Source organism: Anopheles gambiae, chromosome 2 (assembly GCF_943734735.2).
Source record: "Anopheles gambiae chromosome 2, idAnoGambNW_F1_1, whole genome shotgun sequence".
NCBI lineage: Eukaryota > Metazoa > Arthropoda > Insecta > Diptera > Culicidae > Anopheles > Anopheles gambiae.
This window is the reverse complement of record NC_064601.1, coordinates 99964523-99980514: the sequence shown is the minus strand read 5'-3', so window position 1 is coordinate 99980514 and position 15992 is coordinate 99964523. Positions and strand designations below refer to the sequence as shown.

The 15992-nt window shown below is 41.4% G+C and overlaps 1 protein-coding gene and 1 non-coding gene across 2 annotated transcripts; both read right to left on the bottom strand.

Moving 5' to 3' along the window:
* Positions 1-211: 211 nt before the first annotated feature.
* Positions 212-15886, bottom strand: LOC1277011 (membrane-bound alkaline phosphatase). The gene is made up of 6 exons (XM_316433.5): positions 15619-15886; positions 13770-13904; positions 11527-11713; positions 10277-10443; positions 10019-10168; positions 212-1270 (listed from the first exon to the last, which is right to left on the bottom strand). Exons 1-6 carry the CDS (start codon positions 15784-15786, stop codon positions 506-508), a joined length of 1572 nt encoding a protein of 523 aa, XP_316433.5. The 5' UTR covers positions 15787-15886; the 3' UTR covers positions 212-505.
* On the bottom strand, positions 11070-11141 carry Trnae-cuc (transfer RNA glutamic acid (anticodon CUC)). The gene has a single exon. It is a non-coding gene; the product is annotated as a tRNA-Glu (tRNA).
* Positions 15887-15992: the final 106 nt, after the last annotated feature.

Here is a 15992-nt window from a genome sequence, read left to right as displayed (position 1 = left end):
ACAAGTGACACTCGAGACGGTTGATTTGTGCTCATTAATCATTAAAGCGTGCATAAGTACGCAGGAGATACGCTTGACTGTTTCATTACTTCATCCATTGGTATTGTGGTGATTAGTAATCTACATTAAATCTTTTATTGAAATTAGAGAACTATTTTGTAACATAATTTGTATTGCTAATATTGTGCAGCATCGATTAAAACACACTCACTGTCTTGTTTTTGCTTCTTTATTCCAAATCTTTAACAACGCTTTTGCAAATTTACTACATTTTCTTTGCGCTTACATCTTCTAATTAATAAAACCATCCCAAGTCAATGCCACCGTCTTTTCTCTATATTTTCCTGTCTTTTTAAGTATTTTCAACCCATTTTCTATATCTTTTTACACTCCTTTGCGCATCAAACAGACTATTCTGGGCATGGTTTTGTACAAAAAGTGGATACTTCGGTCTCTCATTTCGCCTTCCTTTGTGGATTTGTTACATCAAACAATTCAATCTACTCTACACAAACAGCCGCACAGCGAGTGCGGCCAGCAACGCCGCCGTGGAAAGGACCAGCGTGGCCGCCCCATCGCACGCACCATCGATGCAGGAAGCGAACGCAATCGTGTGCGCCACAAAGTGCTGCTCGTAGCCTCCCGACAGCATGAACGCCCACGGACCGGAAGCATACACGGTCGCATCTTCCCCACCGTCAGCCCCTTCCGCCATCGGGACCAGTGCCGGGCAGGTACGTTCCAGCCCGTTCGGCACACTCTGCAGCACCTCCATCGGGTCTAGCCGACCCGACCCGGTCCGATAGTACGTCGAGTGTGCGGGACCGGTGGCGTAGGTAAGCCCGAGGTAAGGCAACCCATCGGCACTGCTGGTTCCGGCGGCCGTGTCCAACAGGTCGGACGAGCGGGCCGGATAGCCGGGCAGGGAAAGCGTACTCCCCACGTCGTTCATCGAGATGAACAGCGTGTTCTGCTCGTTCGCCATCATGTGGGCCATGTTGAAGGCGTTCGCATAGTGGCGCACCTGGTCGAACGCTTTGCGCGGTGCGTTCTGGCCGTGGGCCCGCCGGATGTTACCGTCTTCGACGAACAGGAGGAAGCCGTTGGTGTGTTCCTTTTTCTGCAGCATCTCGAGCGAGTAGTGCACCATGCGGACGAGGGCGGGTGTGACGCTGCCGTTGCCAATGTCCGCGCTGAACGGAAGATGGTCGTAGTCGAACAGACCGAACAGGTAGTCAATCTTGGACGTGTCCAGGCTGGCCAGTTCGTTCTGTGTGTGTGTGTGGAGGGTAGAGCAAAAAAAAAACGATGTTATTAAGTTTATAATATTTAATAAAAATAATTTTCAACATTATGCATTTAGACTAGTTAGACACCAATAACAGCATTATTCAACATTTGCGAGATGTTTTTCAACAGCACAGCTGTCACAATTGTATGACAGTTTTTGAAAAACATCTCGCAAGCGTTGAATAATGCAGTTTAAATTGGAAACACTGTACTCTCAGGTTTGTTACGAGTATTTAACTAAAGTTATCAATGCAAGGTTTTCCAAGTCAGTTTCGAATGTCTTCTTCTTCTTCTATTAAGCGTAACGTCCTACGCGGACATGCCGTCCTATACAGGCTTTCGAGACTTAATTCATTACCACGCTGCCGGATAGTCAATCCTTGCTACGGGGGGACAACCCATTCTAGGCTTGAATCCCATGACGGGCATGTTATGGAGTCGTTCGAGTTGACGACTGTACCACGGGACCGCCAGTTTCGAATGTAAACATTGTTATTCACCGCATGCAAAATGTTGATCCTCGTCGATCTGACATTTCATTTCCATCATAATAATTTTTAATTTCTAAAGCATGATTTTCAACACGTCTCATTTCATTTCATTTCATTTCATTTATTAATACTAATAAATTAATTAATCAAGCTGGATTGAGTTTGCCAGCTCTTTGTGATATGTTGAAAATCATGTGTTGAAACTGAAATTTCATTTTGAAAAAAAATAAAACATTTGACAGCTGTTGAAAAACATCTTGGATACCATGTTCACTTTTTACATGTGTTCTGGGGAAGGAGTCTGTCTATTTCCGATCAAAGTTATTTTCAGATCGAATTAAAACTATTTTTTTAAGAAGCGAGTCTCTGTTCAGTCTTGTGATTCTCTTATTTTCATAATTTGTTTTGTAAGTTTTGTGTATAAATTTGAGCTACCAAAGCGCAAGCAATAAGTTACTGAAAGCCCATGCCTGGTGATAGAGGCGGAGCTGGACCGACAATGCGTTGTGCCAACGAAGAAAAATATTTAAAAAATATATTTTAACTAAATAAAATAAATGGTGTTGAATGAAAAACTATACAAACACTGCAACAAATCCATAACATATAAAGAACCATTACCATCGTTTAAACCAAATTACACATTTCACACCTTCTATTAAACAGCATATTTGCCACATAATACTCTCCTCGAACGACCCAATCCGTTCTTTTTTTTGCAATTTTGTACAACATTTCGCTCCTTCCGCCGATAACAAAAGTACGTGAACAATGCGAACATCCGGCAAGAGGGACATCCGGCGAACACACACGCACACACACACATTACATCCTTCACACACAGAGATAAAGCACTCTGTTCCGTACGCGATATTGCTTCGCCGCTAAATGGGATTGCAAATCAAATCAAATAACCCGGCAGCACGAGCGCGAAGGACGACGAGGGAGGACGAACTCAACGTTTTCCACTCAAGCGAGGGTGTTTCCGGTGGTATGTGTGTGTGTGTGTGCGTTCGTTTTGTACCACATCACATTCAGCAGCGGGAATGGAAGAAAAAATGAGAGCGAGAAAAGAATCACGTCGACGTCAGGCTGGCCGCATCATTACGCTGTTTCCAGCTGCAGTTACGCTTTTAAAGCGAGGGTTTGGTGTTTGCTTGCTTGCGAATCAAACTAGATAGGGCAAAACTAAGAAGGGCAAAGCGCGAGCAAAACGAACCAAAGTGGGAGGGGTGAAATTTAATAAATATTTAAAATACTGATTAAGATTCGGACCCCTCGATGTGCCATGTTTCGGCGTCTCGTCGGAAGCCTGCCGGATGCTGTGATGCTAATTGAACGGCTGGGCAAGGGGAGTCAAAAGACAAACTTTTGTAGCACATGCAGCGTCAGAGTCAGTTTTTATTCGATTGTCCTGCTCGGAGGGAACAGTGTGTGCTCTCGTTTAATTGGGAATTAGGTGCTCGGGAAGGGTTAGAGGAGTATTGATAGAATTTGTAGTGCATGTGGGCTCATTGTAACTTTTGCAACGATATGCGTTTTGTGTGCTATTCAATTGTTTGTTTTGTTAGTTTGATGGATTATCTACTTACACTCTCATAAATATCGTATAATTTTTAAACGGCTTGTTAATTCTGTTACTTGTTAATTATTACTGTTAATTGTTACTTGTTTATTCTATCAGCTACGATAATTGTTACATTCCTTATGAATTTGGTAACATTTTCATTGCAGAAAGGTTCTGCAAAAGCTAGTTCAAACAATGACTACTGCTAATTCAAGATGATCAATTATGTCCATTCAGCTAAAAATTACTCAGTATTAGTTGAAGCTCTCAAAAGATTTGTATATACCATCAATATAATTGTACAGTATTACATATACAATCAGCCTATTCCTGAGAAAGTTTGTTATCGAATTACGTGGTTTTGGAAATGTATAGTTTTCCTAACGTAAAAGCTCTTTCAACAAAAAGAGCTGCATCAGAATTGTACTCAACAATTTAAGATTAAAAATATGGGTGCACCATACTCCATTATCGTTTAATTCAGGAGGCTTGATTAAAAATAGCCTCAATAGTATTTTATCTAAAAATCGGATATTCAATTAATGCAGAAATTCCAATTGTGCTGATGGTTGTTATGCTTTGGATCTGTAGTAAAAGTAACAGTAGTAGAGGTAGTAATAGTAAAGGTAGAAGTAGCTGTATCAGTATTAGTAGTAGTGGAAGCTGCTGCAATAATATTAGTAGTATTAGTAGTAGAACTAGTCGAAATTATAGAAGTATTCGAAGTATAAGTAGTAGTGATAGATATAGTAGTAGTAGTAGTAGGTGTGTGAATAGTAGTAGTATTATTAATGGTAGTGGTAGTTGTAGTACTATTGGTAGATGTAGTAGTAGCAAAAGAAGCAGTAGTAAAAGCTCTAGTACTTGCTGTAGTAGTTCTAGTAGTAGTTATAGTACAAGAATTAGTTTTAGTATTAATTTTTGTATAATTCATGATCGCATAGCATCACGTTGCATTCCTATGTTTTCATATTATAAGTATATTATTATAGTAGAGTGTCATCCTCTTTGGTTTTGAAGTTAAAAAATCATTCATAGGTCAAATATTTCATTATTAAAAGTCATTTCCCTTTTGGAAAAAGTAGTACAAAAATAATACTATTAGAATATTCTAAAACCAACAACAAATTTACTATATGCTAGAAATCTAAAATCATGTAAGTAGACAACGATAACAGACCATATTGCAACGAAAAAAAGGAATACTACGAAACCATCCGTCCTTAATTCATTCTGACGTAACTACCATAGTAGGTCTAGGGATGCCTTATCCATTAGCAGGCTTCTTATCAGCAACCTAATTGGGTTTTCCGTTGCGGGATAGTCAGTCTTGCGTATTGAAAGTTATGCCCATATAGGGGGTTCAAGTCATGACGGGCATGTTTTGTTGGATCGTACATCTTGTCGAGCGTCCCCCTAAAGAGTTAGGTACATACACTACCCTTCACAAAGAGCTTTTTGTTCTCTTTTGTCCTAAACTTCGTTCCCTTATTGATGATGCAACCTCTAAGAATGATAGTACAGTGTTCGTGAAAATCACTCTATTCCAAAACCATATCAAATCAATGTATCACACTTTAATGCGCTTACTGACATGTCTTTAGGGAACAACAAAATTAAGCTGCACCAAATTAACACTCAATCAACTAGAAATTAAGTACAATAATTATCATAGTTTACTGTTCATTTATCGTGGAAATAGACAAAAGTTTTGAGAGCGAATTTACACTATAAATGAATCCTTATACGTTTAGTTGGAATCGATACACGAATGTTGTACGAACTAAAGCATCCACCCATTTCAACTTAAAGAAATACAACTTTTACACTCACGCACATTCCAACACCGTCTGACGCAATTGTAATCAATTCAGTACAGAAGTGTACTTAATCGAGAAGCTTTCACACATCCGCAATGCACCAGCAGCCTGGCTAGACCGCAGCCACCAAGGTAATCGATGCAAGCCGCGATTCGTGCCGAGGACAGCCATCGGCCGGATTGAGTACAGCCGCACGTGTGTGCCGCACCCTTAACCCTCTATGTAAACATTTGCTTTTAATTGGTTTTCTGTGGTCTAATCTCGATCTCGTGGGTGCCCGGGGCAGGAACTCGTGAAAACAGTACCAGTACCAGACCGAACTGAAGTCATCGTCGCATAGGGATGCTGTTGCATTGCGTGCAGTTTCGATGTTTCGCAAAAGTTGCGAAAAGAAATTAAAGAAGCTCGTTGTTTATAACATCAGCTAAACCAGCGCCCAACACCGAAAACAATAAACACATTGATGGGGAATGTGCACGGTGAACGGTTGTGTGGGGTTGTGTGTGTGTGTAGCGGGAGAGTTTTATGTCTCAATAAAAGTCGGCGGCATTTGGTGGCGTACGAGGCCGGCCCGTAGCCACACTTTTATACCGTTAATTAATGGCAATGATCAAATTTAATGAATTTCTCCTCCTCCTCCTCCCTTTTTTCTGCCTGTCGGCAGTGTTGCTGCTTTGCGCCCGGTGTGCTGTGTCGCTTCGGAGTAGCACCGCAAGGAATGCCAAAGTTACGAATAAAAGTATTTTTACAACTGTAACTGCTCGGGCGGGGTGAGGCACAATTAAGGAAAATTCCAGGCAATCATTTGTGCTTTTTTTGTTGTTCTTGTGGTTGGTGCGAAATTGGCTTGCAAGCGAATAAGCAGCAACTTTTGGGGATCGGAATGGCGAGGAAAAACAGACATTTCTAATTGATTCCTATAAAACCTGAACATTATGTAACACTGACAAAAAAAGTAATTAAAAAAAGTGAAGTAAATTCCCGCGAAGTCGCTAGAACGAATAAAAGGAAATAAAAATTGGGGAGGTAAATTTTGTCAGTAATTTGTAGTCAAATTAAATGATTTAGACGTGTTGGCCGCGCTTTTCTCATTTGCGGATCTTGTGCGTTGAACAGTTTGATAGTTTTTTACTTTTTAAAGCATCTTTTTGAGAAGTTTAAAGAATCAAAAACACTTTTCTACTGTTGGAATTTAGTTTCTTGCTGCTATAATATATGAACTTCTAGCTCAAAAGCAATATTGTTTGTTTTGAAAATTATTCAACGGTTTATTTGAATAAAACAAATGAAAAGTTTCTAATTGGAAATTACATATTGAATGACCAGAACTTGATATTTAAAGAATTAAACTCCAAGCAAATGTTTGAAATTTCCTGCTGAAAACTTCTCATGCAGCTGGTCATCTTTATCAAGCTCCCTTTGTTTGATATTTTTTCTGATAAAAAAACACAATTCTCTTCTCGAAATATTCGTTTTAACAGTTTTCATTCACCACCACATACTGTTCTCGCACATCTGCACACCGCCCAAAAGTACCGACACAAACGACGGTATGGTCGTATCCATAAAAAGCAACGACTTTCGATCGGGCAGCAACAAATTTCGCAACATAAATTCCAATAGCAGCAGGCCCACTCACCGCAAGATTGACACAGGGAATATAAAAATCTGATAACAATCTCACACCCTCATCCTACCCGAATGATTGACAATAAAGACCGTGTGATCGTGTATGCCTGGCTGGCAAATATTAGAATGCCAGTCGCTGACCCTGAATGCAACTGCCAGCCGAAAGAACGAACGATCGAAACAATAATAATGAATAAAGTGTGCGAGATGCGCTTGGTTTTCTCTTTTTTTTGCGGTCCTTCCCAACGTTCGCCGTACCGCAGAACGTGACGATAAACTTCAAACGCGTCCACCTTCAAACGGAAAGCGCAAAACCAGCCGGGGCGCGGCCAAAGCGTCCGTTCTTCCTCTTTGGCGACACGTTTGCGCGGCACGTTCGGGCAAAAACCCGAGAATGGAAACGACGTGTGAAATGCACTTGCGGTGCAATTCGTGTGCATTTTTGCAAAGCTCGTTCGATCAGTGTTATTATAACGTACGACCCGGTCGACTGGGAAAGGCGACAGGAACTCCCAAAGCTTCTATAAACTATAATAAAAATCTGCGTACTGGTGGTACGTTTGCGAATTTGTGAACTTTTGCTAGATTTTTTGGGGAAAGAGTGAGCAATAGCTAGAGTTAAATCAACAAAAACTCTTATGGGAACAGCTATGAATGTAAATTAGTAAAAGTGTTTTTAACAAAAATGGTTTTATTATTCAATAAAGCAACTTGAAATGAAAAATTATAAATTCAAAAACGATATATTTTTATCACTTTTCCCAAACACTTTATGTTGTAATCAAAATAAAAAAAAACCTCAACGGAAGTCCGAACCGAACCGAGAGCAGTCCTTCTCATCAAGACCGCTTTGGCTTTCCTGCCGCATTCATGCATTCCCGTTTGTCCCCACTCCATTCCCCCGTCACTCCCCCTTCCCCGCACACCTTATCTGCCAATATCTTTCGAATTAAATCGACCAGCGCATTGCACCTTCGCGCTAGGTGTGCCAATCCGTTCCGTGCTGCGGTTCGGTTTGCACGTTCGCTCGTCGCTCGACCACCACCGACCGATGTGCACGCCAGTGGCGGCGGCAATTGACGTGCCGAATGATTTATATCAGCCATTTTACACCGTCCCGAAACACAGCCACATTCAGCGGCCGAACCGAGCCAGAACACAGAAAACGCATCGGCACGATAAATCAAATCCAAACCGTGTCCTGCGTGTGGGTCCCAGGGAGCCGTCCCGTTTGGAAGCAATGCTAACGCGGGTTCGGGATGGGAAGTCAATGGGAATAGGTTTTGTTTTGGTATTTTTTGTTGTTGTTATTTCGGTTTCTCCCTGTTATGCCCTGTTTGATCGGTTTGTCCTTGGGTTTATAGGCGCCGGACTATTGGGCACGAGAAGTGATTGAACGATAAGGGCAGATTTTGAACGATTGGGCAATTATTGAAGGTGCAGGATGGGAAGATTCTAAGCGTCCAGACGCCCAACGAACCAAGCGGAGGCAATGTATAAGGTAATTTAATACCTTCGTGTTCCTATGCTTTGAAGACAGTTGTCATATCAAGAAGCTTTATATTTTCTTTATTTTTAAGATCAAGGATTAACAAGTTCGTTCCTAAATACAACTCAATAGGAACGGCAGACACTGAATTCGCTCTTCTGTATAGGCTTTAAATGGGTCAACTACACTCTTTTCTCCAGATTATCACGTTCTCGTGTATATGTCTATGGACAGTTCGAATAAATATTTTCATAATTCAATCTGAGGGCAATTCATACAGCAAAACCTAGCCAAACAGGTTCGTTCATTCGTTTTTTCATTCAATGAACTTGAATCTTCCGACGAGCTGCACTAAAACAATCCAATTCACTTCGTTTTTTTCAAAAGTGTTTGTGAACAGATCCGTTAATTCTCTCTAGTTCCCTCTAGAATGTCTTCAAAGGCACTTTAAATTGTTTGAATAGTTTATAGCGGCTTTGGCTCCAACGGAGTTCTTTCGCCTCAAAAGGCACTTTAAATACTCCAAATTTGGTACGAGAAATAACTCCCAAAATTTCCAACCCCAAAACTACTAAAACAACATCAACTTTAAGCTCATTCGCTCGAGCACACATTCGCTCATACGGTTTCAAAATTGCCACAAAACAAACACCATTCATCAATCCTACTGCCCAACAACTTACTTTAGATCATTTGCAAACGAAAGGAACATAAATTACACGAACCGTTCTCGTGCAATCATCATACCCACCCGTAGGTCGGGCAGTTGAATTTCAAAAACCCGAGCCAAGTATCGTGCTTCAAAAGAGTTTTGAGTTGTTTTTTTTAGTTTAAATACAGACATCCAACAGCCCATAAATCATGGAGGATTTTATCGAAAACTGTCGGGCTTTGGTGAGCGCGCCCGCGTGCGAGATACGGCGAGGCGAACAGCGAGCGCGTATTATGTCTTTATTAGGTGATGTGGTTCCACTCGAAAGTGGAATCACTTGGCAGATACAAAAAAAAACACGAAGAGCCTCCCAAAAAGAAAGCAGTTCCGGGTGGAATGATAAATTAAAACCAAACAAGCACAATAATCCTTCCAAATCGCTCTTCACGGCTGTGTCTCCGCTGTGCAGTTCCGAGATCGAACTCACCCACGGAACTCTCTCTCTCTCTCTATCGTTAATGGTGTTTTGTTTGGGAGTTTGGTGTCGATAAGCGGGTCTTCTTCCACTTGTGTAGAAAAATTGGATTCGAGATAAACTTGTGCACGTGATAATGGCTTTTCGTACGTGATTTTCCTACGTTTCTTAAAATGCATCTCCAAACCCGGAACTCCCGGACTCCCCAACTCAGTAGAACGCTTTGTGGAATGGTGAAATGGTCCATTTCTAACAAAAATAAAAACACTGTTTCTACTCCCAGCATCGATTGTTGGCGATTTCCATGGACATCCGGAATTTAGTCGTAAAAGTTTTTCACTTTATGATGCCCCAATGGTTGTAAGGACGGTGTGTCTTTCTCTCGAGAGAGCGATTTGCTCGGGAGGTCATAATAACACGGATGAATTATGTGTTTGGCGAGCTGAATTAATGGATTTTCCAGCAAGAGGGAAACGCAAACGATCGTTTAGAACAGCTCTGCCACGAAATCTACCATTTATAATGATGCTACTACTGCTGATAGTAGACACGGTAGAAGCCGTAACAAGGTAGCTACACTAAAGGTGCGCTTGTGTCTTACTTACCACGGTAGTGATGTACGTCGCATTCGCTCCCGCTTTCGATTGTTTCCACTCGTTGATGAGGTTTTTGCCATCCGTGCGCAGTCCCCGCTGACCGGATGGGTCCGTCTCGACGGTGGGGAGGAAATGTTTGCGCCCTCCACCCAGAACCACCTATTGAGCGTGTTGCGAAGAAGCAGCAAGAAAAAAAAAACATAGCAAAATGAAACACACATTAAAGCACGAGCGAAGCAAGTGGGGCAGCAAAAATTTGTCTCGCACCTTAAACTGCTTGCCAATGTCACCGTGAATGAGCTGATGAGCAATGTCCGGTACGGTATTGCATCCGCCAGCACCAACGTCCGCATCGTTTTCCCACCGACTGTCCGGGCTGTTCGCGTACAGCGCTGCGTTCGAGCCGGAGGTCACGCGAGACGTTGTCGCAAAACCTTTGGGTTGGGAGGAAAAGAGTGTGTTTATTAACATTATTTTGCAATTTTTTTGTTCTTTAACTTTACAGAAACTTCATAAAATCTAACAGTTAAATAAAACAGTATTATAAATAAAGTAATTATTGTTATAAATAAGTAAAAAGTCTTAAAGAAAATAATAAATATTGAATGACAACTAATACGTTAAAACTTATCAATTCACTATACTTAACTTAACTTAAAATATTGGTAGCAATTTAGTTGTAGGAAGAGGGAAAAGCATGCATGAAGGAACAGCAAACTACATAAATACTTTCTGATTTCTTACTTTAGTCATCCATTCTTATATTATTCTTTTGCTATCTGCTCTTATATTAAAAGTCTGCTTTTTCTGAAACTTGTAAAAAATATTCTGAATTGTAATGAATTTACTGTTTGCTTAACCGTTTATTTTTCATTCTTCTTTTTTAATTTAAACTTTTAATGAAAGTAGTATTGATTCATTCATTTTTACAACTGTAAAGCGTCAATATGTACGTCAATATACAATACAAGCGAGTAATGAAGTTTTACTACTAAAGGAGAAAATCATCTGTTCAATCGAAACAGCGTGAGAAAACAATTGAAATATAAAAAAGTACCATTTCCCATACCGGGAATCGAACCCGGGCCTTCCGGGTGAGAGCCGGATATCCTAACCACTAGACAATATGGGAGTTGTTACTTCCCAATTTCTAACAACCTACTTTATCAGCGTTTGTTCGCGTTTCTGATCTCATCTTTGATATGGTTCATGAACAAGCAGAGGCGTTAGCTGCGCTTCTGCTCAGTCCAATTAATCGCTCTATAAATAGTTAGTCAGTCTGCGCATGCCTGCTAAAACATAGTTATTATTAGACTGATTTGCTTGTGCTGATTCTTACTGCAGGAAGCAGTCCCTATCGAAGAGGAAATATTTCACAGTTGAACAGTTTAACTGCAATCGATGTTCTATAAATCACTGACATTGCTATAACCCGCCAGTATATTAGTATTGAGTTACAACACTACCCCAAAGCGATCAACACTAAATCTACTTCTGCGTCAAGTGAAAACACTTACCAACCGCTTTGCCCGCCTCGAGCGCCCATTTGGCGATGGAGGACAGTTGTTTCGCCGGATCCATGGCACACTCGCCCCGGCGGACCGTCGGATCCATTGCCACCGTGCCGAGGTTCGATTTCACACCCGTCAGAAAGGCTGTCCCGGCGCAGGCACTGTCCGGCACGCGGCTATCGACGCAGTACGTCTGTCGTGGCGAGGGAGAAAGCAAGCAGAGAGAAAGCTACATAAAAACGGCCTTTCCAGTACGAAACACGCTTCCAGTGTCCCCATGGCACTGGGATAAATAATGCTCTTCCCATTCTGGGTGGGCTCGGGTGGCTCAGCTGAAAAGCAAAACAAATCCATTCATTTCCCCATTCACTGCTATAGCTCGGGAAATAGCGCGGCCCATCAACACCCGGGTCGCTAAGTTGGGCATCCGAACGAAACGCCAGCGCGACTAAGTGGCCAATTTATGGTGGCCTCATCCTGCGTTACGGAGCTGGGGAGAGTCCGGTGGGAATTTTTACGGTCTCAAACTCTAGCTCACACACCATTCGTTCGGGAAAATGCGGAGAATGACGCTACAAATCATGGTCCACTGGTGCACGTACACTCCGTTCATTCCGTTCTTTTTTCGAACGCTTCCCCCGTTTCCGAACCGTACTCGAAAACCATGTGTTTCCAATCAATAACCGGAAAAATAGAATAGAACCCACCGGAGCGCACCGGGCACGGTCCCATTCCAACGTGTCATCGTACAATTGCTTTGCCGGCCCCATCATATTTCCCGCCGTGTGCGCTCTTCTTCGTGTGCGTCGATCGAAAACATTTTCCCCAATCGATTTACCGGACGCGCGCGTGTGTGTGTGTGTGAGGGGCATGGTGCAATTTTCCCACCCCATCCAGGTTTCTTCGCTCTTGCCAGCACTCATTCGCTCGTGCGGTCTATCCCTCTGGCGGCGTGTTTCCCTTCATGCGAGAAAACGTGCACTAGTGGTATTGAGCATTTTTCTGGCTGAGTGAAACCAGCACGCATGGAACGGTTCCAAAACGAACCGAAATGAATGAAGCTTCCGGGCAGACAATGATCCTTTTTTTCTCAATTCTTTGGAGGAAACTTTTCTAGAACAGAGTAGAGTTTCTGTCCTAAAATGGCATTAATTGTAACAATTGTGTTATAACTTGCCAAATTTGAAATCTCAATCTAACTAACAATTTAAATTCAAAATAATTTAAATTAATTAAAAATAAGGAAAGAGATCGACAACTAATGTGTGGCAGGAACATGCAATCTCAATATGCAATGTAATCTGAATCCAAGTTTTAACATTAGAAAAGTATGGAAAACTTAATACTTTTTGTATTTTCCAAACGATTTATCCTACAATTTGCAGCATCGATAGTCATACTAAAACTGTCGAAAAAGCGAAGATTCTGTACTGTCAGGGACGGATTGACATGTCATATACCCTAAGTGGTCACACTAATCAAGGTCCTGTTGCTGCGTCTACGCGGAAGTTTGATTAAGGGATTCTCAACTAAAGAGATAGCAAAAAAGCGGATCTCCAGGACCCTAAGCAGCCTATCACATTGCGTAGTGGCTCTTAGAACCCTGTATTGATTGTATCGATCTTTTCATTCATTTGCTTCGTAGTTAAAAAAAAACAAAAATGCTTTATTTTTCATCAATAAAATAGTACATTCGACAAATCCATCTGAGAGTGTATGAACAAAATTTGAAAAACTTCACAGAAATCTATCATACGTGAGCATTTCATCGAATTTGGTGAGTCAAATAAGAAGTCTTTATACATTAAATTTGCAAAGAGTCGCCCGAACTTTAGAAAGAGCTCAAATCTAAATAGCCATTCAAGAGGAATTCCTTCCAAATCTATCTACACTTGAAAATAATGATACTTTGTAAGATAACATTAAATAAAATAAATCGATTCTTGTTACCAATGTGGTTCAAACGAACCACAATCACCTCCTGGTTCCATTTTTAAATCCAATCCAATCCTGTTAGTTAGTATCGTTTTCCAACCCCAATCATCATATCGATAAAAGGAAATAGTCTAATCGAAAACAAGTTCAATTTCATTCCAACTGGATTTCATGAGACCGGATGGTGCCTACACTAAAAACCAGGCACCTACACTTCTCAGGCCACAGCTGTCTGCTCTCTTCCCCAATTCGCAACAGACATACAAAGAGCAGGCAAAAAAAAACGATGCAATGCAGCAACATCCAATACTTACCCGTGCATTTCCGCTCCACTTCAAACGCTCGAAGGCAAACGTTTCATTGTCGCCCCCGTTGTAGTACCGGGCCCCAGTCACGGTTGTCTGGGACATGCCCGCCCCGACGAACACCATGATGTTTTTGGCAATGTTCTGTGTGGCATGGTGTGGCGGCCCAAAGGATGCGGTCCAACGGAGCGTAAATCGGTCGGTGTGCAGCACAGAAAAAACAGTTGCGGGGAGGATGGAAATAAGAAAAACGAGTATTAGAGACTTGAATGAAATAAATTGGTAAGATTTTGCCATGAAATTAAAATGTATGGTGTATTTTAAACTAAACACAACGAAGATTTGTGTACCGACAACGGTGCCGCATATCGCTTTGGTCATATAAACTTCATATGGCTGCAAATTGGTGGAAAGAGTTGGGAGAGGAATGGTTTGCATTACATGGCCGAAACGATATACCGCACCGGTGCGTACGAGCGATGCTTATCTGTAAATTCAAGGATATTCTTTGTATTTTAATGAATATTGAAGATGAATCTTAATGACATCTAATATTGATAAGAATGTGTGTTAAGTCTACGCTTAATTTATCATCGAAGACACTAGCTCCTATTAAATATGATCTTTTAAATAGTGTATCATCTCTTCTGTGTACAGAATTGAAAAACTTGTTCTAATAGCCATCTGCATCCCAGAATGAAAGCTCTTCATCCAATAACACAAATCCGGCCATTCTTAGAACCATTTGTATGAAGGCAAAGTCTAAATCATCTAATTTAAGGCCTGATTCTGTCTAATGCTTTTTGAAGCAAGTCCTCCGCTTTTATCCTTATCATCCATCCCATGGTTAGAGATGTTGTTTGAAGAGTAGATACGCAAAAATCAACTTTTTGGCTAAATTTATGAAAAAATTGTTCAACAACTTGTTCTCAAGCCCAATTTCTGAAGCTTGTATCAGCACCAACTGGCTTGTACACACGAAATTATACCAATGGCATGTAGAAAAGCGTGTAAATTCCATAAAAGAAGTATGTAGGACCCATAAACTGGGAAGTTTCCTGTCTATTTAACATTCAACCCCGTATAATATACAGGAGTTTCCCAAAGAAAGACGATAACGAGTGCCTTCTTTCAGTTTCCACCTGTCCAACCATTATTAAATCGTTTGCCAAAGCCACTCTATCAATACAAACGATAACTTTAGTTTCTACTGTTTCTGAACTTCTGCAATCAAACAAAAACTATTAATTCATTTTTAATTACATATCAATATACAATTACTCAATCCACTACTCAACCGATTGTCTGATAGCAACGCTTAATTCAGTTCAATTCCTTTATGACCCATTCGATCGCAATGCACATCTTCACTTTCCGCGATAAGCAAGAAACGATAGGAGCAAAACGGCACGACCGTTCCCAGCTGTCCGTTATCGAAATTGAATCGGTAATTTTCAAACTGGATCATCGGATATTACCACACCGGATTGCCTGTTGATATGCCCCGTTGCAACCGTTCGCGATTCAGCAGTACAGGAGTTGAGGGAGAAGAAATCAGCGGTAAACTCATATCTCTAAGCTGCTATCACGATAAGCTCTTTCTCAATCACCCGCCCCATGTACATCATTCTTATCTTTTTGTTGGTATGATACAGTCTTATGTGCTTCATTGAATGAGTGGATTCATTCATAAACACCACTTCGGAATGGAGCTACTTTTCATATGATTTGCATTCATTTTCATTATGCAACGTTTAACGCCACTGCGTGTATGTCACAGCAAAGGAGTCACACTTTCACAGCACAAAGTAATAGCTAATCGCATAACACACACACACACACACAAAACGATAATTACAATCTTCTGCATCGTGTAGTCCTTCTTCTCGTACAGCAGCTCGTGGGCCATATGCTTCCAATGGTGAGCATCGTGCTCTTCGTGCCCTTTGACCTGGATCCAGGAAGAACCGACTGCCAGGATAAGCAGCAGGCTCAGCAGAGCCTCCCAAGCGCCCCAACGGTTCATGAGTGTCCCGTTTTGGTTTTGGACTGTCACTTCTCGAACACTTGCCGCGCGTTACCGGTCGTAAGCCTGCCGTACCTGTAGCCGTACTAACTGTTGCCGTATGCAATGCCGGTCCGTTTTATAGGCATCTGATAAGATTGTTCCGATTGCTTGATGGACAGCAATCTGGTACCGATTCTGCAGCATGCTACAATCAACGGCCGCAG

Bases quoted from the DNA above. Each gene is read 5' to 3' on its own strand.
- LOC1277011 (XM_316433.5), bottom strand. From the start codon at position 15,786: ATGAACCGTTGGGGCGCTTGGGAGGCTCTGCTGAGCCTGCTGCTTATC. The intron at 13,905-15,618 runs GTAATTATCGTT...CATGCCACACAG, and splicing joins ACTACACGATGCAGAAGATT to AACATTGCCAAAAACATCAT. The intron at 1,271-10,018 runs GTAAGTAAGACA...ACACACACACAG, and splicing joins CGACGTACATCACTACCGTG to AACGAACTGGCCAGCCTGGA.